At 38.7% G+C, this 25,839-nt stretch overlaps 2 protein-coding genes across 10 annotated transcripts in view; one reads left to right on the forward strand and one right to left on the reverse strand.

Annotated features, from left to right (window-relative positions):
* PKP4 (plakophilin 4) overlaps positions 1-12,567 on the reverse strand; it is a 247,763-nt gene extending 235,196 nt beyond the window's left edge. For 8 of the 9 annotated variants that reach the window (XM_059167273.1, XM_059167272.1, XM_059167275.1 and 5 more), the window contains exon 1: positions 12,430-12,567. The gene's annotated coding sequence lies outside the window, so the exon portion shown is untranslated. Of the gene's footprint in view, positions 1-11,305; positions 11,454-12,429 lie in introns of those variants that run through there. The other variant, XM_059167269.1, reaches the window with a different exon arrangement.
* Positions 11,396-14,755, forward strand: LOC131827945 (spidroin-1). The gene is made up of 2 exons (XM_059168878.1): positions 11,396-13,217; positions 14,263-14,755. Exon 1 carries the CDS (start codon positions 11,396-11,398, stop codon positions 12,515-12,517), a length of 1,122 nt encoding a protein of 373 aa, XP_059024861.1. The 3' UTR covers positions 12,518-13,217; positions 14,263-14,755.
* Positions 14,756-25,839: the final 11,084 nt, after the last annotated feature.

Raw genomic sequence — 25,839 nt, forward strand, 5'->3', positions numbered from 1 at the left:
ATATTGATATTAGTTGCTAGATATTGAAAGAGAAGTGAGGGCGCAGCTGTAAAAAGGCAAGATGGGGGATGCTTGTAATGATGGAAGTTAATAATATTTCTAATGTTTATGTATTTTTATAGTATGAATTATACCATTTTAGCAACTTGCTTCCTTTGAAAGACTTCACATATTTAAAATTACACCTACTTTTGACCTCAATTCGTCAGGTGAGTATATAAAAGCTATTACTAATTCACAAAAGATAAGAACACAGAAAGTGCCAAAGCCTGACCAAGCTGGTCTTGGTACTTGATGGCTGCATATGGATATCTGAGAAAGAGCACTATGTAAATTCATGGCACCACAGTTATAATCCAGGCAATTAAAATTAATATGGACATGAATCAATCTGTTTTAAATCTTCTAATTGATGATTTTTTTAAAAGATTTTACTTATTTATTTGACAGAGAGAGCAACACATGTAGACAGAAAGGCAGGCAAAGAAAGAGGGAAGCAGGCTCCCTACCGAGCAGAGAGCCCGATCCGGGGGGCTCGATCCCAGAACCCTGAGATCATGATCTGAACCAAAGGCAGAGGCTTTAACTCATTGAGCCACCCAGGTGCCCCATAATTGATGATTTTTAGTAAAGAATTTGAAATAATGAATTATTAATCTAGAAAGCTGTATTACAAAGGTAATCTCTTTAAAAAGGCAGATGCAGTTTTCCCTCTGAAATATGCATGATAAACAGTTTTGAGGGTCTAAAACCAGTTTCTAAAAGTAGTTTATAGAAGGAAAGAAGGTTGCAGACAGAAGTTCATCCAAAAGTAGTAGAAGGTATTCCAAAATCATAATTTACAACTCATTCATTCATGGGAGAAGACATTTGCAAAAGATGTATCTCCTAAGGGGTTAATATCTAAAATATATAAATAACGTACACAACTCAACACCAAAAAACCTAATCTGATTATTAAAAAATGGGCAGAGGATCTGAATAGATCTTTTCCAAAGAAGACATCCAGAGAGCCAACACATATGTGAAAAAATGTTCAATGTTACTGGTCATCAGGTAAATGAAAATGAAAACCACAATGAGTTACACCTTATACCAGTTAGAATGGAATGGCTAACATTAAAATGACAAGAAATGACAAGTGTTGGTGAGGATGCATTGTTGGTGGTAATGTAAACTGGTACAGCTAACTGTGGAAAATAGTATGGAGGTTCCTCAAAAAATTAAAAATAAAAATACCACATGATCCGGAAATTCCACCACTGGGTATTTACACAAAGGAAATGAAAACACTAATTCACAAAGATACATGCATCTCTATGCTTATTGCAGCATTATTTACAATAGCCAAGATATGGAAGCAACCCAAGCACCTATCAATAGATGAATAGTTAGAACATATGTAGCATATATATATATAGTAGAATATTACAGTTATAAAAAAGGATGGGAGCTTTCCATCTGAGAAAACATAGATGTATCTAGAGGGTATTGTGCTAAGTGAAATAAGTCAGAGAAAGACAAGACCATGACCACACTTATATATGGATTCTAAAAAAACAAAAACAAACACAAAAAAGACACAAAGGTCAGAATCAGACCTATAAATACAGAGAACACAATGATGGTTGCCAGATGGGAGAGGTGATGGGCAAAACGAGTAAAGGGAGTGGGAGATACAAGCTCCCAGTTATGGAATGAATAAGTCATGGGAATAAAAGACATAGCATAAGGAATAAAAGCACAGGATTGGGACAGATAATTACATTTGGGGTGAGCATCATACAACATATAGAGAAGTTGTATCACTATGTGGTACACCTGAAACTAAGGCAATATTGTGTGTCAACTATACTCAAATAAAAAATGTTGGGGTGCCTGGGTGGCTCAGTGGGTCAAGCCTCTGCCTTCAGCTCAGGTCATGCTCTCAGGGTCCGAGGATCAAGCCCTCCATTGGGCTCTCTGCTCAGGAGGGAGCCTGCTTCCCCCCCACCCTCTCTGTCTACTTGTGATCTCTCTCTCTGTCAAGTAAGTATTTTTAAAAATGTTTTTTAAAAAAACAAACTTATTCATACAAAGTATCTAGAAAGACTAGAGGTCAAGAGTAAGTCATATAAAAAGACAAAGTCCCTACTATTGAGTACCTCAGAGAAGGATGGGAATCCTAGAACCAATATATTCCAGTTACATCTTAGGATAGTGAATTTCTGGATTTATGTTGCTTCTATGGAAAATTGTGTTCAGAGCTCCAATCAAATGACCCACAACAATATTTTTGAAGACGGACACCTGCCAATACACTGTACAAAGATTTCAGACCAACACATATTTTTCATCTGCCGACAGTCTGAATTAGACATTTAACAGCTGAGTTGTCACAGATCCCAAAATAATAACAGTTCTTGTGCAAGTCCAACTGGGTTTTCTGATTCCTTTTTCAGTGCCTTAAAAAAGCTGACTTTTCTGCTTATTCAGTCATTGACAAATTGACAATAAGTGGAAAATTCCCATCAGTCCATCAGTCTGAGATGCAAGGTAAGATTCAATGAGAGTATTCTAGCAGATGTCACAAGAGATTTTCAAAGCATTCTTGTGTTTATTCATAACAACGGAAGAGAATATTTTCAATAACAGATAATAAGTTTGGACTTAAAAAGGCACACAAATTGCATAAAGAATAAAGAAAAGCACAAAACACAATAAAGCAAAGTACTGCTGTATGAAAATAAGAACTTCCTTAAAATGGCAAGTCTTGAAAAATAAATTGTGGTTTTTCCACAAATATTTCATTTTCACCATGATCAATTATTTCATATAGACTATATGGTAAAGTATTCCAAGAACTATAACCAAAATAATCAAGTTCATGATTAAAATCTTTTCTGAAATCTCTAATTTCGGTAAGGGAGCACTTTTTCCAATGAAAAGGTTTTTTCCCAATGAAAGCCATTGACAGTGGTTAATGCAGCAGCTGTCTATCCAGATTCTGGCAATGTATCAAGTAACACATACTTAAAAAGTAGATTTAGCTAAAGCCTAGTTAATATAAAGTCATTTTATGGCTCGTTCTTAACACTTAAAGAAAAATTTTGCATGTTTGTTTATATACCAAGGTTTTCTAGGACATTTTTTTCCAGTTCATATGTCTTATCTTTCCCAACTACATTGTAAAATTAATCACAGATTCCTTAAAGATGGAGACTTTCAATACTGAATCCAACACAGACTACAAAACTCTTGGGGGAAATCATTACTTGGCCATGAGGCCTAGCACAGTCTGATAAAGAGCAAGGGAACTGATAAATATTGCTTGAAGGGAGCTAAAATAAATCCTGTATCTTTTTAAATAAGAGGTATTCAAAACAGAACATAATACTTCACCCACAGTAGGGTTCCAGTAAATATATGAAGCACTAATCATGTTCAGTCCCCTTGTTTGGATCCCTGTTGGTACTCAGGAATTAGAAGTTACTTCCAACTAAATCAGTCCTTTTTCCCCCATTCAATCCAAGGTACAGGTATCAGGAAAATATGGCGTACTTCACTTCAAAGTGGTTATTACTAGTTTCTATTTTACATGAGTGTTTCTAATTCTTGTGAAAGTATGGAAACTGGAAATCCTATTCAAGTGTTTACTTTGATCATGACATTGAAAGTTCATTTACTATTGCATGCATTAGTAGTATAACTGATTCTCCTTTTGAAAGTAATGTACTTAATGCATTAGCAAAGGAAAACAATCTCAATATTTTTAAACTACTATTTATGGATGTATACTTATATAAGTGCTATAAGGATTTTTCCCCCCTTTGTAAGGGGCAGGATCTAGAAGCAGCTCTCCTCAATCGAGTTTTTGTTTAAAAACAAAACAAAACAAAAAACCCAAAACTATACAAACCCAAGAGCACAAATTCAAATACAGCATCCTTCTGTTGAAATCCGCTAGTTTCTGAACACTGATATGTTGTCCATATTTAGAGATTAGAACTAGAAGAAAGATACCTATATTCTTTAATAAGATATGAATTAGGGAGTTCCTAGGCACATAAAGTATTTATGGAAAAGCAAGATGCTTTCAGAGGAACAACTTTGCCCAGTTAATTTCTTTGAGAACAAATCAAAGCAAATGGTAAGTGGGTTTTTCTCAATTTAACAGACTAGTCCCCTCGTTACACTATCTAAATCCCTTTCTGTTTCTATCCAACTTCCAGAAAATTTAGTCTCAATTAGGGGCTATGATTCAAAAGTGCTCAGGAGACCGACTTAACAAATGAATCCAAGAAGCTGGCTACTAATTCAGCCAGTACAGGGTCAAATACATTTTTATGAGCTGAGCATTTCAGGTATACAACTTCAAGTTTTTCCTCTTATCCCAAAGAGTAAATTATAAGAAATTCTTGAGAAGACAGTCTTCATTTTTGCTGAGGGAAAAATGAAATGGAATGAGAATGCATAATGTTCTAAGAACAGCAAAATAAATATAAGTACTAGAGTTCTAGAGAGCATCTAGTGCAACTCCCTCATTTTATACACGAGAACACTAGAGCCCAAGAGTTAAATGACTCACTCATGAGATACACACAACTTAGTAGTACAGCCAGGTCTAGAATTAGATACTCTTTGTATCTGTTAAACCACTGTCTGTTGGCTTATTACATCAAATATCTTCCAAAGGTCTCTTCTAGTCCTTCCTGGTTTGGCTGTTTCCTGCCAATTTCAAGTGTGATCTATTCTGGACAGAAAAGGCAGCTTTAAAAGTTAGTTTACAAGCTTTAGGTGCATGAGTCCATAAATGATTAACACTAGCACTTTCTTCAGGTACTGACTAGCAAGGACATTGTATAAAATGACTCCTACTCAGAATTACAAATGCAATAGTTATTTATTTAAATGTATGTTTTACATTTTGCAAGGTTTCCACTCTGACCCCAGCAATACATGATTATCAGTCTTTATGTTTTACTTTTTTACTTTTAAAGACTTTATTTATTTATTTGACACACAGAGACCACAAGAGAGGGAATAAAAGCAGGGGGAGTGGGAGAGGGAGAAGCAGGCTTCCCGCTGAGCAGGGAGCTTGATGCAGGGCTGGATTCCTGGAACCCGGGACCATGACCTGAGTCAAAGGCAGACACTTAATGACTGAGCCACCCAGGTGCCCCAGTCTTTACCTTTTAAACATAAGTTTACTAAGGAATGTTGAACCAAATCTCTTACGTGTGTTGGTTTAGCAGTATTTTACATGCCTCTACGTATTGCCTACCTACAAAAAAAAGTATTAACTTCCCTATTTTAAAAAGGTCCTTTTTTAATTTATTTTGCTGGATTTTCTTCCTTATGGACAATCTCTTACAAACTGTCAAGATCATCATTTCTCTTTAGGAGTTTATTTCTTCCCTGAAATACTATGTTTAGATTCATAATCTTATTGACTAAGATCAAAGAAAGCAAGCCATTAATTTGCCTGATATACAGTAGAAGGTATCATTAAGGGGGCACCTAGATGGCTCAGTTGGTTGAGTGTTGACTCTTCCTTTAGGCTTAGGTCATGATCTTAGGGTCCTGGGATGGAGTCCCACCTTAGGCTCTGTGCTTAGTGGAAGTCTGCTCGAGTTCGCTCTCTCCCCCTCCTTCACCCCCATCCCACTTGCCACTTTCTAATAAATAAATACAGCTTTTAAAAAAAGTATTATTGGGGTGCCTGGGTGGCTCAGTGGGTTAAGGCCTCTGCTTTCAGCTCAGGTCATGATCCCGGGGTCCTGGGATTGAGCCCCACAAGGGCTCTCTGCTCAGCAGGGAGCCTGGTCTCCTTCCTCTCTCTCTGCCTGCCTCTCTGCCTACTTGTGATCTCTGTCAAATAATTAAAAAAAACAAAAGTATTATTAAGTACCACAATGGAAGAATAATGACTTTAATGTATTAAAAGCTGCCCCAGAGCTTGAAATGCTTCACATATATTAACTCATTTAATCCTGATAAAAATGATATTTTTAATCATTGTTTTACAAATGAGTAAATGAGATCTCGTTTTAAAAATGGGATCCACAGGGCACCTGGGTGGCTCAGTGGGTTAAAGTCTCTGCCTTCAGCTCAGGTCATGATCCCAGGGTCCTGGGATCGAGCCCTGCATCGGGCTCTCTGCTCAGTAGGGAGCCTGCTTCCTCCTCTCTCTCTCTGCCTGCCTCTCTGCCTGCCAAATAAATAAATAAAATCTTAAAAAAAAAAAAAAAATGGGATCCAGAGGGATTATATAGTGTACCAAGTCACATACCTAGCAAATAAACAGAACTGAACTATGACAGTCTGGCTACTAACCACACACCTCACTCACTGCCTTAATGACATTTTTTATGGAATTCTCTCAGTGTCAAGGTGAAAGCCCAAGGACTTTTTCTGGCCTAAACTGCCATAGTTAATCCTGGATGAGGGGTGGAGGTAGACAATCAAGACTCTGAAAACACTGTATATTTTGATCCCTCCCCTCACTTCCCAAAATGACATTGTTAAAAAAAGGAAAAACAACAATTTAAGATGAACGTGAGATTCAAAAGTCTCAAAAGAGAACCCCAACTATCTTGTTGCTATGATTTGTATGAGGAGGAGAAACGGGACTCATTACATAAATGAATGCTTAGGAAACCTTTTCTTAAAAAAACAAAAAACAAAACACAAAACAAACAAACAAACAACAACACTGGGGGCTTTGGAAACCTTGAGCTGAAATGTATCTTAGATCAATGCAATCCAAACCCTGGCATTTTCAAAAGGAGAAAGCTATAAATCCAAATGTTTTAAATGGTTTGTCACCATAGATTTAGATCTCCTAATTTCTGGAATAGGGTGCTTTTCATCTCCCCCTCATGTCTGCAATTTAAGAAAGAGCTTACAATGGACCAGAATTTCAAACACTACTTACCCAGTGTTTTAAGTCAATTTGTAAGTCAGTTGTGGGTGTCTATGAAAAACAGTATTCCAAGTTCCAGACCAGGCCCCCAAAGCCTTTACAATAACTCTGATAATCCCTCTTCAACTACACATTTTACTCAAGTTTCATATATAATGCCATTTTTATGACAAAAACTCACATCCACTCTAAATTGAACTTGGAACACAAAGCACCAACTTCTATATCAAGTGGTTCCTGAAAAGGGGCTTTCTCTGCCTCTCCAAGCAGACATATACATTGTGGTGATGGTGTGTGTGTGCTGGAGGGAAGGGAGGTTAGGGAGGGGATCCAGATTAGGGAAGAATAGAATAAACTCCCTTTACAACTCACTAAATTTACAAAATTTAAATTTATTTACAACTCACCAAGTTTATATTTAACACAGACAATAATCACAGAAGCCAAATATGCCTTGGCTGTTTGAAGGAAGAGGGTTATTGATTCGCTTGCCCCCTCCCTCCCCAACCCTTCATTTGCGAGTTCTTTATGAGGGCTATATGATATATTATCTACCTACGAGGATTGGCATCTACCCAATCGGCAGGCATTATTCAGTTCAAAAAAATGTTTCATAATGACGTGACTTAAAATAATGCAGACACTTCCATATTTTGATTTATATATTTTATAGTAGTAAAAATTTACAATCGGGGCGCCTGGGTGGCTCAGTGGGTTAAAGCCTCTGCTTTCAGCTCAGGCCATGATCTCAGGGTCATGGGATGGAGCCCCACGTTGGACTCTCTGCTCAGCAGGGAGCCTGCTTCCTCCTCTCTCTCTGCCTGCCTCTCTGCCTACTTGTGATCTCTGTCTGTCAAATAAATAAATAAAATCTTTAAAAAAAATTTACAATCAATCTCTAATGACATTTTATCATCTGCAGTGAATCATTATGTATTAGTCAAATAAACTATAATATCATCAAGACTATGAATAATAAAATGATCAGGACTGTAGCTAACATTAGTGTACCAAATAAAAGTAAATCTAAGTTATAAAAAGAAAACAACTTAGGGGCACCTGGGTGGCTCAGTGGGTTAAAGCCTCTGCCTTCAGCTCGAGTCATGGTCCCAGGGTCCTGGGACCGAGCCCCACATCGGGCTCTCTGCTCAGCGGGGAGCCTGCTTCCCCCTCCCTCTCTCTGCCTGTCTCTCTGCCTACTTATGATCTCTGTCTGTCAAATAAATAAAAACTCTTAAAAAAAAAAAGAAAGAAAACAACTTAGATCAATGACAAATGGAATGTCTGCAGCAAACTGAAAAGCAACATCATATAAAATCCTCAATCTAATTATGATAACATAGCCCCCAAAAGATGAAGATAATTCCACTGAATTACTAAAGTGGTAATCTAAACAATATTTGAAAGTCATACAACTTCTCAAATGAAACCAGCAAGCACATGAATGATTGCTCTTTGTGACCAACGGGCCTTTTCTCCTTATCCTAAAAGAAACCTGTTATTTCTTACAGCTGGCCATCAAACTGACCTCCTGAGTACTGGCAGTTTATGAAGCCTTACATCCAGTTATGCTTTAAGTTTTACTTCCTCACTCTCACACTCTGAAGCTATTTGTAGTTACAGTTTGGGCATGAAACAGTTACCTAATTTTCCAAACACAATCAGTCCACTGGTGTTCTGCATCAGATTCTTCTTCCCCCTTCAGTGCAGGAAAGGCACTACAAAACCATTTAACACATTGAAGAAGTCATTATCTCCCAGTACACTGAAGGCGTGAAGGCAACTTCCCAAAGTGTCATATAATTCCATGAATGTTTACGCCCTAGAATAACCCTATAATAACCTCTACTTTATCTTCCAGTTAATAATGAAAATATTACTTCATTACTATGATTCCATTTTACAAATAAGCAAATTAGGGATTTACCTCTTGGTTGAAACAGGAGAATATTAGAGAGCACTCTCAAAATATCTTAATATTTCAAAGCAGTCCAGTGAGACTGGACTTCTCAAGTTATTCGCATCATCTAGGATACAAAAATTCTCTATTTAAATCAGTTCTTGGCCAACAACAAGGAAATAATTCAATTTTAAAATTGGCAATAACTGGATTTTTTAATTAAGTGAATGTAAAAGTTTTAAATTTATTTTCCCAGTTTGCTTAGAAAAGAAAAAAAAACTGCAGTTCTGAATTAATATAGACTTAATTCAAATACTCAAGGTCATACAATTGCTAAAATTTTTATTAAACTGAGTTTGAGAGCAGTTTTTTTTTTTTAAAGTCTCAATATATAAGAATTACAGAAGTAGATGAAGTAGATTTGGCTTATTCAGCTTATAAATGCAGTATTAACATCCCTCCACCCCCTCCATGAATACCAACTGCTCCTACTTCCTGCTTACCTTCTCTTTTGCTTTCCATCCCTACTACCCCGCTCCACTATCTTCCTTCAAAAACAGCATAGGTAAAAATTAAGATAACTGGGGGCACCTGGGTGGCTCAGTGGGTTAAAGCCTCTGCCTTCGGCTCAGGTCATGATCCCAGGGTCCTGAGATCGAGCCCCACGTCGGGCTCTCTGCTCAGTGGGGAGCCTGCTTCTTCCTCTCTCTCTCTGCCTGCCTCTCTGCCTACTTGTAATCTCTGCCTGTCAAATAAATAAATAAAATCTTAAAAAAAAAATTAAGATAACTGGACACCTAGATCCACAATTTAGGATCTTCAGTATAACATACAATACATGAAATGCTGCACCTTCTCCTTACATAATAGTGGGGGTTGGTGAGGGAGTATACTTTGGCCAAAACACAGCTTATGTTATTGGTTGTGAATGTTACTAGTTTTGAAACTTCTCCTCAAATATCTATAACTAGAATATATTTCTAAATGAAAGCCTACCTTTACTTGAAGCAGGTAAAATTATCTGCACATTTATATACATTATCTATGCACCTGAACCAGTTATTTCAATTTCTAATGTAGCAGGGAAACTGAATGTGCTTTTACTTTCTAATCTTCACATCAAATCAAATAAGCAGGTGCTAAACTCTGCTGTAATGTGATATTGTTACATAACAAGTTTCCTGTTGGCATCTATAAACACCTCCCGGTATCCTATACTATGTTACTAACTCTAATTTAGAGTTAAATCTGTAAATTAGAATATCTACAGATTAAGTATATACCTGAAAAACAATGTGGCAGGCAGAAGACACAACCTTTCCCAGTGCAAAGTTTTTTTTGTTTGTTTTCTTCCATTTTTCCTTTCTGCTGAGTCCTTAACCAAAAGATTCTCATCTTGTACTTTTCAATGCATTTGATCCATACAAAGTAGGTACTGGAAGACAGCTGAGACCATCAACCTATTATTTTCCTGAATCTGATACAAAAATAACCAAGTGTGGAGAGGCATATAGTAAACTCAACCTCCAAAACAAAGTGTCAAACAAAGACACACACAGTATGCTTTACAACATCCAGAAACCTTATTTTGGACATCAGTTGTTCTCATTTTTATGTTACCATTTCCATAAGTGCTTCACAGACACCAGAAAAGAAGATACTTCCATATCAATATATTGTATTCAAAGAGAAAAGCAGTCTTCTACTTCCCCTTTTAAAATAAAATAATCTAAGCCCAATTCTAGAAAAGCACCCTGTCAAAAATTTGTTTTTCTGCATTAAAGAAAATAAAATTTGACCAAAAATGTATATGAATCATTACTGATTGTATAATTACTATTCTTTAAAAGTTGGAAGACTGTATTTATTTTTTTCAAACTTAGTAACAAAAAGAACTGCGACCTCAGCTAATAAATCGCATCTCGAAATATACATGATTGCGTTGTCCCTGTGTTACTTCCAGTGGTAACTGACACGCCCCGAATTTAACTGTACCAGACAGTTCTATCTGTCCCATCGCTGACCAAACACTGCTTCTCTGTTTCTATTCATTATGTATTATAAGAGGTCTAAACACAACCCAGCATGACGAGAAAAAAATTACAATTCTTATGACAGCAAAGTGATGCATTCAAGTTCTCTCTTGCAGTACATCCCTATCCGTGAGCATTAACAGACATTTTTGATAGAGCTAAAATGCGTTGGCTGCAAGCTCATTACTCTAAGAACCTTGGGCACCTTTCCTGAAGGTTTTCAGAAAACCCTCGTAAAAACCAGGCACTATTCAAACCCTGCAAACCAAACTTGCCAAGAACCTTGTGCAACGATCAATAACCTTGGCTCCACCACCAACCGCCTCAAATTCACGGTCCCTGAGACCAATGCAGCAAAACCCAGGCTAACGGCTAGCTAAAGCCCGAGAACTGCCGCGCTTCCCCTCCGCGCCCTCTCTGCCGCAGGGAGAGAGGTTAAGGGAAGAAGAGGAGTGGAGCTAGGCTCACCAGCTCCGAAGATGCTCCGGTGACCTCTGGCTGCGTGGCGAGAGCTGGGCCGGGAAGGCGCTAGTGCAGCCGCGACGGGCCGTGTGGACTATGCCCCTGGTGCATTCCTCGCATTCCTGCACAATCTGTCGCCAGCCGAGGAGCTCGCGGCGCGCGTTCCCCCCCTGGACACACACACCTGCCTACTGCTGCGCCCCGAGTGGCCACGGCCGCCGCGGCGCCTCTACTGCCCGCGCTCGCTATTTGTCGCACTCAGCCAACACGCAGCCAAATCCCAGCCCCGCCGCTCAACCCCTTGCTTCCCGGGTCGGGGTAACAGGGAGAGGGCCAGGCAGCCCGAGCGGTGGGCAGAGACACCAGAACCCCTTGGGGGTTGCGGGGGGGGGGGTGCCGCAGCTCCGCTTCAACTCCTGGCAGGGTGAGGGGAAAGCGGCGGCGGAGGAGGGCAGCCGGGGAAGCTCCGGGCTCGGGAACCCGGAGGGGTGGAGCGTGAGGATACGCCGGGAAGAGCGAGGGGCGCGCTGGCCAGAGCGGGGTGGGCAGGACCTGCAGGAGCGCGGGACTCCGAGGGCAAACGCGAGACCACGCAGGGAGCCGGGGCGTGGGAGGAAAGATGGGGGCCAGGATGCAGGATCTGGGGCTGGAGGGACGCACAGACCGCCCCGAGGGCCGGGGAAGGCGGGAACCCCACGGTGTTGGGGGCGCGGGGCGGCGTGCCAGGCAGACAAGAGCGGGGGAGCCTCGGGGCAGACGTCCGGGAGGGTTCTGCGTGGCGCTGAAGTTCGGGGCCGGGGGCTCTGGATCCGAAAATGCCAACGTGGGGAGGGTCCTGCGCGGCGTGCAGTGGAGACCCGGGAGAGTAATAGCCGGGAAAAGCAAATGGAGGGTGAAACTTGTGCGCCTGCCGGGGGGAGGGGAGCAGGCAGGCGAGTGCGGGCAGGAACACGAGGCGGGGCAGGAAAGCCGAGGCGGCCGCGAGGCGGTGGGGACGGAGTAACGGGAGGGAGGCGCCCGTCCCCCCGCGCGCCCCTCACGGGCAGGTCCGGGCTCGGGCACGAGGGGGCGAGGGCCGGGGGTCTCGGGGGCAGGAGTCCTCGTGCCCTCCCGCGAGCTCGCACACTTACTTTCCAGGTTAGGCTGCGCCCGTCGTCGCTCGGAGAATCAGGGACATCTGCGCCGAGGGGTCGCCGCTGCGGCACCCGAAAAAATTAAAAAAGTGCCGCGGCCGAGCGGCTGCCCGCCCCTCCCTCCCCCACCCGCCCCCTCCCCCGAAGCGGCTCTCCCACCACCCCCGACGGCGGCGGTGGCCAACTTGCCCCTCTACCCGGTGCCCATGGTGCCGCCTCCGCGGCCGGCGTCGACACGGACTCAGCCCCGGAGCCCCCTCTACTGCCCAGAGGCCGCCGCCGCCGCAGCCGCCCGCCCAGCCGCCAACCCGCCTGCCCAGCCAGCCCCGGGCTCCCGGGAACGTCAGCACGCCGCCGTCTCCGGACCTGCTCCCCGCCAACCCCATTGGTCGGAAGGAGAAGGCTGGCCCTCCCCATTGGCCCGGCCCTCATATTGAACCGGCCAATGCGAACTGCGGTTTCAGGTCGCCATAGAGACCGATGCTGTTAAGAGCGAGAGGGCCTGAAGAAGGTGGGGAGTGAGGCTGAAGGTGTCTCAGGCTTTGCGAGCGGGAGGGGCTGTAGGGAAGAGGTACATGGGGGATTCCTGCATGCTGGCTCTGAAACCCGAGGCAGCTTGTGCTTTGGCTTCCTGCCAACCCCAGCTGTGCGTGGTAGGGTTTGTCCCTCATCTCACCTCGAATCCATGAGAGTCTAGGAGTGGGCATTTCGTTTTTCCTGCGACGGCGAGCCCCTGAGACGTTGACCTTTGACCTTTGACATGTGTGCAGCTTCTGCTACTCCAGGTGAGTTTGCACGCCATCTCTTAATTCCCTGCTTCCCGACGTCGCTGATCCACCCGAATACTACTTGTTTTTCGTTCAACCACTCCCCTTTCCCTGGGGGCGGATCTTGCCTCAAAATGTTGGGTCTAAAAACTTAACAGACTTACCTCAAGGAGACTCAAAGAATATTTCCTTGGAATGATATTTTGGTAAGGAAACAGGCTGACGTATATTATGTTAGTTGTCATTGAGTCATCACATAAGATGATGTGTTCTCTGGTTCTCCAAGCAAACCTCTAATCTCGCCATTGAAGGATTTTTATTAAAGACCCACCTGTGTGTACATTATGCACTGTGAGCTTGGCAGGTGCGCGCTCTTTCCCCTAAGAGTTTTCAGAGTGAGGAAAGACAGGTGACAAAGTCGATTCTTCATGCCTGCTGGTGATCTCACAGAGTAAAGAGAATAGTTTACAGTTGAGAGGTGCTGTTTTCTGGGTATTTTCCAGTTTACCTCAAATTTGAGAAAGAAATGAACTGAGACATGCAGTTAGTACACAGAAAAATCTTGAGCTTTAATAACAAGTTCTTTGCTTTCCTTTAGTCACTTTGTGCTTGTTTGTCAATACCAGCTGTTTTTTGTAAATAACTTTGATATTTAGATACTGGCTATTCAAGTGGGTCTTCATGAAAATATTACACTTTTAAGCATTTTATAGCTCTCTCATGTAACCACTGACATTCTTTTGGTGATTTTGCCATGTTAGTAAGATGTAAGAAAGCAATGTTTATGTTACCACCCTAAAGGGACCATATTTTGTAAAAAAGCTGATAGGATTTTGGAAATTACAAATATCTATTGAGAGAAACAGATGAGTGTGTGTGCAAGCTACATAGGTCTAACTACTGTATGGAATTTTAAGTGGAATAATATGCTTTGCTATTAGTTTTTATCTTACTATAATTGGAAAATTACATAAATAGATAAGACTTAATATGGTGCTTTGATTGGAGAAACATCTCTCACAATTTGTAGTAAAATTTAAACCTAGTTGATAATCCTTTGCAGGGTTGATCTGTGGAAGAAAACAGTTGAACATATGAATGTTCCCCCTAAATATTTCTAAAATGGAAAAGGAATCAGCAGGGACCATAGTGTGTGCTTGTCTCATGCCTTGCCATCGTGGAAGTTTGCACATCATGCTTTTTATTTCTGGCTTTTGTATGTGTGTTTGTTTTTGGAGAATAGAAAAAATAAAATGCAAATTGTATGACTCATTTTTAATGTACTAAGAAGATACTAATTATTTGGTTTTAAAAAACATCTAATAATAATGAATAGAAGATGTGTCTAATGGAAAGAATTACACTGATGTTTCCTTTATTCTTGCCTTGGGCTAGCGTAGAAAGAAGAAAACAAGAATTAATTTTTCTTTTACTCCAGTAATATTTTCTTTCTGTATTTTTCTCAGATCACATGTGATGAGTATTTTGATATTGTATTCCATGTTTGCAGTGATTAAAATGTCACTAAAATTTGTGAATAAAGTCCCTTAAAATGTTGCTATTTGACATTATTATTATTAGTTATTTTTTGTAATTCTTATTTGCAGTTGAAAATTTTCTTTTGAACTTGCTCCTGTACTACCATGCTTTGCTGGATAAAGGCTAAGAAATCACTTTGTTCCAGTGAAAGTCTATGCTATCCAGACTTGGATGGGTCTTCACCAGTTCTCTAAATTCCTTTCTTCATCAGGAGGTTGATTAGACAGAACACTTAAGCAGGGACATTATCCAAGGCACTTCTCCCAACCTGTCCCATTTCTGCTCTTCTCAAGTCCCCACTGTACTTTGTCTTCTTCCAGTTCTATAAACTGAGGATCCATCATGAGGTTTCTCTCTTTAACTCTCCTAAACCCGATCTCAATTTTTATACCTGAATCACTTACTTTAGTCCTGACTGCGAAGGAGTGCCACTCTTCTGTTCTAGACTCATTATCCATTTCTCCTCCCAAACATGGGCCGTCTTGTCTCCCCAGGATTATCCTCTATTGATCATAATGTCTCCCTTAGATAATATGTTATTTTCTCCTCCAAAAATTTTTCTTCCCTACACCTTACAACATACCTGACCATTTGTGAAACCACTCTTCTTCAGCCTACCTCCCTCTCCATCTTTTGGCTTTTCTTCTCACCAAAAAAAACAGTCTGAAGGGACTTTCTTTCTTTCTTTTTTTTTCTTTTTTAAGATTTTATTTATTTACTTGACAGAGATCATAAGTGGGCAGAGAGGCAGGCAGAGAGAAATAGGAGGAAGCAGGCTTCCCACTGAGTGGAGAACCCGAAGCAGGGTTCGATTCCAGGACCCTGGGATCATGACCTAAGCCGAAAGCGGAGACTTTAACCCACTGAGCCAACCAGGCACCCCTGAAGGGAATTTCTTAAGGCTTTTATTTTTTAACCTTCAATATCCTGGCCCTTGAATACAACTGAAAAGATTCTGAAGGTTTTGCACTTTCTTCTCAAAATCCTAACTCATTTTGTCAGTAAATTTCTCTCCTACAAAAGGGCCTTATACTTGCAAGTTGCAGTTCCTTAATTCCAGATTTCCAGTGAAGGGTAGAAACCATTGTCTCTCACTCAGAGGTTCCATATTAATGCAAACGAACAACTTGAGAAGAGGAAGCATTTAACCTGCTAGCCAAACCACCTAGGTAGGTGGGTCTTACTACTGGGAAGAAGTGTGGGAAGAGGGGTCTCTGCTGAACCTGACTGAATGTGGATCTAGGGCAAAGTTCTAAAGACTGAAGAGGTTTTGGTGAGCATCACCTTCAAAAAAAAAAGTAAATTGCAGAAATCAAAAGGATTTTTTTTTTCAGTTACCATCTCAGGAAGAAGTCCATCAGAACCTTTCACGATTATGAAAACTTTGTAACTTTCCAGTGTTTGTTATTTTCATATTAGCTCATCATGATTAGTATTCCTGAAAAATAATAGCAGAGGCAGCAAGGGAAAGGGGGAGAGCAGAAACACTGGCTCCTTTCTCATTCTTGGAAGCCTATGGAGAAGGTAGAAGAAGTAAATACGAGAATTCCAAAAAACACACTAATTGATAGTTGCTTTTTTTGTTTGTTTTTAAAAGGGTTGTTAAAACAGAGGCAGGTGGCAAATGAAGGAAAGAGAGCAGTGAAATAAACTGGTCCTGAGAACGGCTGCTAAAGCTTAATAATAGTTCTGCTCAGGATTTCAGAATCGACTGTGTGCCACCTCCAGACTATTCTCTGACTATACAAATCCTCCCCTGCCCTTAGAGGCCCAGCCCAACTGGTACCTCTAAAGCCTTTCTGAAAATTTCCCCCCACCTTACTCGCACCTCTGGAGAAGGTGATTTCTGCCTTAGTATTTTATTGTGTCACTCTCTACCCCATGGTATGGTTATTTATGTGTAAGCCTCCTCTCCTAGAAGATAGGATACATGTAATAGTTATGACTGTATAACTATTGAGGTTATAGTTATATAACTATATATAGTTATATATATATATAACTCCATAGTGCCTTGGACTACTAAAGTATCTCCCACACCAAGAAAAGCCAACACTCATTAATCCTTTTATTCAGTCCTTCGAAGAATTTGACTTCTAACAATGAAAGCATAGAATCAGTAATGTAGGGAGGTACTTACAAAAAGATGGGACTAGAGGTTCAATGTAGAGAGGTGAGATAACTTATTACAGAGCAGAGGAAAGGTTTCTGTGGTGCAGCCTCCCAAGGGAGAAAAGCTTTAAATCTTATCACTAAGAGGACCTATCTCTGCCACTCTATGAGGGAGGGACTGTGTGAGAAGGACTGGCTGCATGTGCTTTGGGATGAAGTTACCACACTGAGAGGTAAAATTCTATGTTTTGGGAAAAGCAGTTGAAACTCAGCTTTGTCAAGCAGATTAAATAAGAGTTACCTACATTTTTTTCCATCCAAAGTATCCAGGTTGCTCTGTTTTTTGGAACACAGTAGAGTCCTGAGAATGTAACAACTTTATAAAATCATTAAGGCATCAAACACCTGGTAAGTGTAATAGACATGTTTCTAAGTACTTATATCCACAGCCACTGAAGTATGCAGCCCTGCAAGCTTCCTGCAAGCATCTGGCCATGGTATCAGCCAGAGAGACCTGATTCAAATGTAACCAATTCACTGCAGACCATTGGTCATAACCTATAACAATGCCAATCAGATTCATTTCCTGGAAATTTGGAATTGAGAGAACAAGTGAGCTAGAGAGAGCCCTGATGTTTTCAGGGCTCCTATTCTCCCCACAAAGCCCGAATACACTTCATTTTTTAGTATTCCATGAACTATCTGTTTCTCATAGTCACCACAATACTTTCTTTTCCTGGTTTGCATTTAGTGAGTCTCTGTTTCTTATGATAAAAAGATTTCATTACAATATTGTGCAAATATCTGACATCAAACCAGAACATGTATTATGACCATCTTATTGTACTATGAAGAATAACAGTCTAAAACTGTCTAACAAACTATAAAAAATGACCTAGTTTTTTTAGTTCTAAATATTGCCAGTCTCAGTTAAAAGAACTTTATTTAGTGTGGTGTCTATTACTCCCCACTCCCCAACCTCAAAGCCTTATATTCTTCAACTCAGTTCTCCTCCCATGAAATTGGAAACAAAAGAAGAACTTTGAGAAGATTAGCAATATGACTGGTTTTTTAAAGTAGAATCATTTGCCATGCTACTAATGCAGAAAGAAAAAGTTAGAATTTATATTTATTTTATACATGTCTAGTAATTTTTTAGAAACAGGGCTAAAAAATAAATATTAGATAGGAAAATTTGCCAGAGATATCAGTGACCACACAGCTCCGTGGAAACAGATTCTGAGATCTAATTTCTAGCAATTTAAAGAAAAGCTTTCAAGAAGAAAACCAGAATTGATCCAATATTGCTATATACTTAGCTAAAATCATAGAGTTTTCAACAAAAAATTTTGAGACATGCAAAGAACAAAACAAAACAAAACAGGGAAGAATAACCCAAATTCAGAAAAATACGTAGCCAGTGGACATGCTCAGGAGCCCACTAGTTGGATTTTGTAGGCAACTAATCCAAATGAGCTACTTTAATAAATAGATTTAAAAACTTAAAGGTAAAATGACTCAACAAATAGGGACTCTCAATAAAGAAATAGAAAGTATAAAAAAGAAATGAAAACTACCCACTCTGATTAACAGAGAAAAAATGTTTGAAGAAAAATGAACAGAGTTTCAGAAACTTTGTGGAGCAGCTTGGAGTACAAGAAAGAAAGGAAGGATAGAAGAGTATATAAAAAATATTTCAAGGGTGCCTGGGTGGCTCAGTGGGTTAAGCCGCTGCCTTCGGCTCAGGTCGTGATCTCAGGGTCCTGGGATCGAGTCCCGCATCGGGCTCTCTGCTCAGCAGGGAGCCTGCTTCCTCCTCTCTCTGCCTCTCTTCCTACTTGTGATCTCTCTCTGTCAAATAAATAATAATAAAAAAAAAAGAAGTCAATTACTTTAAAAAAAATTTCAAGAAGCAGAAATCAAAAACTTCCCAAGTTTTATTAAAAAATTAATCTACAGATCAATGAAACCCAGCAAATCCTAAGTAGACTAAACATAAGAATCAAAGCTAGATATATCATCATCAGATTGCTAAAAACAAAGACAAGAAAATTTTGAAGCAACAAGAGAATAACAACTCGTTATGTTCAAGGAAACCACAGTAAAATTAGTAGCTGACTTATCATCAGAAACAGAAGAAGCCAGAGAGCAATGGAAGAATAGATTTGAAGTTCTGGAAGAAAAAAAACCTATAGATCAAGAATTCCATATCAAGCAAAAATGATCTGTCAAAAATTAAGATGACAGGCTTCATAAATGTATCTATGTTGAAAGTGTACTAATTACTGATGGAATCCATTTTGTTTCTAGCGTAGAGCGAAGCCTAAAGTGAAAGAAGGCTGTCAGACAGATGCGGGGCACTTGGAAAATCAACAATTTCCATTTGTAAAGTAGTTCTAGACTCAGTTCCAACCCTGGGATATCAAATGATCACCACACCAAACTGTTGTATAAGGTATAGATTTGAAGTTATTTTCCTTAAATAAATACCGTGAAAGTATGACTTCGGTAGTTTCTTAAGTCCAGAACTATCTGCCTGCTTCATAAAGATGGGAATAAGCTGATTAGAACAGTAGGGTAGAGAGAATATAAATAACATACAAGAGTTCTCCTTATATCCTATCTTCCAACCATAGCACCTAGTCCTTCTCATTCCTGGACACCTGTTTCCTTTACAAACCAGGTCAGCTAACTCTTATCACAGGGCTTCCACACAGCTTGTTACAACTTCTGTGCATCTCAAGTTGGATTAGGGCCATAAGTCAACAGCACCTGCTGGTACATTATCTTGTCAGGAACCACAAGGCAAGAAATGCCAAATTTTTCTGTCATTTAATCGCTTTTAAAAATGAGGAAAAAATGATGAAAATAGATGAAGAAAAGGTAATTGACAAGATAGAACAACCCATTCATGATACAGATTTCCAATAAACTAGCAACAGAAGGGCACTTCCTTGATGTGATAGAGTGCATCTATGAAAAACCTTTAGCTGTCATCACGTTTGTGGTAAAAGACTGAATATTTTCCAAGATTGAGAATGAAATGATATCACTCTTATAATTTTTATTCAACATTGTTCTAAAGGCTTTAGCCATTTTAATAAGGAAAGAAAAATAAATTAAAGGCATATAAATTACAATGGGAAATTTAAAGCTATCTTTATTTACAGATAACATGATCATATACATAGAAAATTCCGAAGAAAATTCAACACAAGTAACACTAGAAGTAATAAATGAATTTAACAAGGTCACAGGATATATACGATCAGTACATAAAAAACAATTGTATTTTCATATGCTAGGAAATAGCAATTTGAAAGTAAACTTGAGGAAACAATTCCATTTATAATAACATAAAAACAAATATATACTGAGGAATATATTTTAGAAAAGTATAAGATCTCTGACTTATAGATTCAATGTGATCCCTATGAAAATCCCAGCTAATGCTTTATATAGAAATCGATAAGCCAGTATTAAAATGCACATATAAGGGTGCCTGGATGGCTCAGTGGGTTAAGTGTCTGCCTTCAGTTCAGGTCATGATCCCAGAGTCCTGGGATCCAGCTCCACATGGGGCCCTCTGCTCAGCGGGTAGTCTGCTTCTTCCTCTCCCTCTGCTGCTCCCCCTGCTTGTGCTCTCTCTCTGAAATAAATAAATAAAATCTTTTTAAAAATGCACATACATGGAAACAAGAATAACAGCTCCCTCCAAAGAAACCCAACAGAGTAGGAAGAATTGTAATATCCAATTTAAAAATTTATTAAAAAGTTGCAGTAACAGAATATAGTATTGGCATAATGATAGCCATGTAGATCCATGACATAGAATAGAGAGAGAATGCAGAAATAAGTCCTTACATTTATGGTCAACTGAATTCCAACAAAGATACCAAGGTAGTTCAGTGGGGAAAGGGGTGTCTCTTCATGAAGTGCATTGACTATCCATATGCAAAATCATGAGCTTTTACTCTTACCTTACAGCACACAGAAAAATTAACTCAGTTTGCATCATAGACCTAAGAACTCAAATTATAAGACTTGGGGGCACCTGGCTAGCTCATTTGAAAGGGCTGCAACTCTTGATATCTGAGTCATGGGTTCAAACCCCATGTTGGGCGTAGAGATTATCTAAAAAATAAAATCTTAAAAAAATAAAATTATCAGACTTCTAGAAGAAAACATAGTACAAGATTTCTGTGACTTTGCTTTAGACAAAGATATCTTGAATATGATACCACATCATGATCCATAAAAGAAGAAATTGATAAATAGTACTTAATAAAAATAAATTTTTAAATAAAACTTTTGTCTTTCAAAACACAAGAAAATGAGAATATAAGCCATATAAGCCATAGAATATTTTCTTTTTTCTTTAAGTTTTTTGTTTTGTTTTTTCTTTCTTTCTTTTTTTTTTTCTTTTTATTAATCTCTATCCCCAGTGTAGGCCTCAAACTCTTGACACTGAGAACAGGAGTCCTACATCTTCCCACTGAGCCAGCCAGGTGTCTGGGGAAAAATATTTTCTAATCATAGTCTGATAAAGGACTTATATAGAGAATATATATTGAATTTCTAAACATGAAAAGTAAGAAGGCAAGCAACTCAATTTAAAAATGTGCAAAATAAATTTTATTTTATTTTTTCAGTATTCCAAAATTTATTGTTTATGCACCATACCCAGTGCTTCATGCAATATGTGCCCATGTGCAAAATATTTGGATAGACATTTCACCAAAATGTTATATAAATGGTTAATCATAATAGAAGAAGATACTCGACATAATTAATCATAAAGGAAATGGACATTAAAACCACGATACAACTATATAACCACTACCATGGGTATAGGCAAAAGATTAATAATACCAAGTGATGATGAGGATGTGGAAAACTGGAACTATCATAAGTTGCTGGTTTCCACTCTGGAAAACCACTGGATGGTTTTTTAAAAATATAAGTATAAACTTACCATATGACTCAGCAAGAAATAAAACCACATGTCTACACAAAGATGTTTATATCAATAATATCAGTATTATTCATAGTTGGAAAAAAACAAAATAATCAAAATGTCTATAAAGTAATTATTAGATAAAATGTGGTAAAAATTATTTACTTATTTTAGAGACAGAGGTTGAGTGGAGGGAGGAACGCAGGGAGATGGAGGAGGCGAAAGAATCTCAATTAGACTCCATGTGTTGTGTACCCAGCTTGATGAGGGGCTCGATCTCACGACCCCGAGATCATGACCAGAGCCAAAACTGAAAGTGGGATTCTTAGCTGATTGATCCACCTAGGTGTCCCAAGACCACATGTTATATAATACCATTTGTATGACACTTCCAAAAAACAAAAAAAAATAGACAAAAAGCAAATTAGTGATTGCTTTGAGCTGGGATGCAAAGATTGAATGTAAGTGAATATGATAGAACATTTTCAGATGATGGAAATATTCTAGAACTGAAGGGTGGTAATGATTGCACAATTCCACATTTATTAAAAATAATCACATTGTATGCTTATAATGGCTATATTTTCATGGAATATAAATTATGTCTCAATAAAGCTGTTACAAACAAAAACTTTAAAAATGATGTAAGCATATCATCTTACTAACATCATCTTCTAACATGATCGAAAATCTTCCAAATACCATTTCAGTGGATTGAGAAGCTGTTTGTTCATTGTTAAAGAAAAAAAAAAAAAAAACAAAACTTGCAGGGAAAACTGATTGATAGGGAAGTCAGAAAATTATTAGAGAAAAAGCCTAAATTACAACCTTAGTATAACTCTTGGTTGGAGTTGAAATTTGAGTGTCATAATTGAGTACATGAAGACAACTTTGTATTTCTTCCATATCTTTTTGTGGTATTTATTTTAGCTTTTATAGCCCTTACAGACAAGTTTGGGAATAAACTGATGTTAAATTTGAATCTTTCTATGACCAGGTATTAAACCATGATTTTCAAGGTAATGCAACACTTTCCATCACAAAACTCTCACTAAAATTTATTTAACTTACCAATACTATAGAGGCACCCGGATGGCCCATTTGGTTGGGCATCCAGCTCTTGGTTTCAGTGGGGGTCATGATCTCAGAGTCATGAGATCAAACCTCACGTTGGGCTCTGTGCTCAGCAAGGCATCTGCTTAGGATTTCCTCTCTCCTTTTGCCCCTCCCTCCCTCAAATAAATAAATCTTTTTAAAAAATCACTAATATATATTTCAGTACATCTTTTTTTTGTACTTGTGGATTGTTCTTTGTGTTTTATATGTTAGGACATTACATTTAAGTGATTTATAATTATGTTTGGTAATAGAGGTATGTGATTGAGAATGTTTACAGACCTCATTTTTAATAGAACATCTTTAGATAAAATGTACATTCTTTCCCTCTTGTTCGCTTTGTTTCTGTTGGTTTTTTAGTTTTTTCCTACCGCAGGTGATATAAATCTCTGGAAAACAACATTCTAATTTTTTGGTGTTTTCATTGTCTTGAAGATCAGTTAGATCAATTACCTCTATCAAGTCACATTTGAATTTCTAACATCATTAGAGTCACTAATCATAACTGTGATCCATCTTGAGAGAGGTGAAGTCTCAAGTGGTATTGAGAAGAGTATTCTTTTGACACAGCTAAATGATGTAGAAGTGAGACATAACACAAATACAGTAGAGAAGGCTAAGGAAATTGCCATAAATAGAGAATTTGAGATAAGAAAAAAATTCCACCCACACAGAATTAATTCATTTCTATGGTCAATAGAAAACCTGATTTCAAAACTCTAGGCTTTCAATGATTTACTATTTGGCTTTGGAAAACTCATTTATTTTTCCACTGACTGCCCCCACATTAATGAAAATGGGGCATAAGATACTTCTCCTTTCTCACAAACACTACTCATTAACTTTTAAACCTAAAAAAAGGGAAATATGTAAGCTTCTGAACTTCTAGTATGAGTATAGTACTATACCTATCACAAATACAGGGGTCCTTGGTATCTAAGAGATTATATGAGAAAAGATCTCATTTCTACTTTATTTCAGCTTTCCTTTTTGCTTTCTTCCTTCTATTTTTCAGCAAGTTAAAAAAAATTTTTAATCAATTACCATAGTCTGAAATGCCACAGATGATAACCATCAGCATTTTATTAACTTTTAAATCTCCCCTTTTTGAAGTCACTATAAATAATCTTCTCATAGACTTAGGTGGTGTATCGTAATCTCATTGGGTCAAATATACTTAAATTATAAAAATATTTTATCTAATTACATCTAATTACCAGTTTTCTAAAATTACAGAATTTTCGAGCTGGGAAGAAAATTAGAGATTACAAACCAGCATTAACACTGGGTATATAACTTTCACCATCCAACCTTTTCAGTCTCTCTAGTAAAGAACAAATTAGTATGACTTAGACATTTCACTCTTTGCTATACATACATGTGTGACTAAATTTTTCAAAGCTCAAATAATTTCAGTTTAAAAATTTGTGTAGGGATAAAATATTAGAGGTAAAAAAAAATGCATTTATGCCAAGAACTCTCTTCCTTGCATTTATAAATGACTACTTTATCTTCATTGCTCCTCTATAATACTATTTGACTATTGAGAAGATGAAACTTTAAGAACTTTAAGGTATTTTGTGTTTATTCTTCAACATGTTGAACATAGAGGTGGTGGTCCTTAAATTGAGTCAAAACCTATTGACCACCACCTCTGTTTTAAAAGCTGACAAAATGTGTTTGCTATAGTTGGTGGAAGAGCATTGAGCTCAAAAGTCAGGAGATCTGGTTAGGTTCTAGCCTCAACTATGCTACCTGCTTCCTCATGTCTTAGACAAGTCGTTTAATCTCTCTGGCCCTGTGTTTACTGATCTGTAAAATATATCAGTCACACTCAACTCTTTTCTGGGTTTAGGTTAATTTGTGTATTATGAAATGCATGATCTCATTCTAAATCTTGGCTTTGTTTTCTTTATTTTCTTGAAGGAAATTTACCACAAATGTTTATCACTTGGCCCTTGAGTCTATTTCCACCGCCCTCTTTCTTCTCATGTTCTCATAAACTGCCTTTAAATACACTGCTTTCTTTTTCTTGGTTCAATATCTGTCTCTCCCCTTCACTCCCACTTGTATCTTGCCTTTTTTTCTCTCCCTCTAGGACCTTCCCTTTCCCCTTAGGGAACATCTCTCCACTAAAAAAATCGTGACAGAGGTCCATTTCTCTGCATGTTGCGGAACACTGCCTGTGAGTTGTCTCCCTTCACTGACAGGGAGAATAGAGAGGTTAGGTGCATGGGCTCTTGAGCCTGGCTGTGTATCTGGTTTCTACCACCCACTAGTTGGATGATCTTTACCTCAGTTTCCTATTCGGCAAAATAGGAACAACAGTATTACCCAGATATCACTGTGAATCTTAACTCAATCAAAATAGGTAAAGCTTTTAGTATAGTGCTTGTCTTATAAGAACTTGATCGATAAACATCCACGATTATTGCACGCGCTCTGTGGACCCTCATATGGTGGTAATCACTTCAGCACAAGCTAGAAGAGGAAAGGATAAAGCTGAGGCAATGGAATAGCTCTGGGTAAATTGAATGGTGTGTTCCTACACTTTGATGCCTTTTGTGACAACATTCTGTATTTCCTACACCTTGCCCTTTACTTTTCATCCTACTGGAATGTAAATGTTGGGCAAAAGCACAATCAAGAGGAAGACTGGCACAGTTTGTGGGTGATGTACCTTTTATTTAATTTGCAGGAATGGCTACCTAATGGCAACTTTTTCCTCCAAGTAAATTATCTGTTTGAAACTTGATTTTGTTTTGTTTTGTTTTCTGCCAGTCTTTTGAACTGGTATGCCATAATTATTATACTCTAGAACATTAAAGAAAAAGCCCAAGCATTGTCCTTTGGGCAGCTCTATTTATTTAATGCTCCATTTGAGAAATAGCACTGGAAAAAACTGTTCTTAGCAAA

Source organism: Mustela lutreola, chromosome 3, assembly GCF_030435805.1.
Source record: "Mustela lutreola isolate mMusLut2 chromosome 3, mMusLut2.pri, whole genome shotgun sequence".
Taxonomy (NCBI): Eukaryota; Metazoa; Chordata; class Mammalia; order Carnivora; family Mustelidae; genus Mustela; species Mustela lutreola.

What these genes read in the sequence shown, in the direction of transcription:
- LOC131827945 (XM_059168878.1), top strand. Translation starts at nt 11,396, where the DNA reads ATGCCCCTGGTGCATTCCTCGCATTCCTGCACAATCTGTCGCCAGCCG.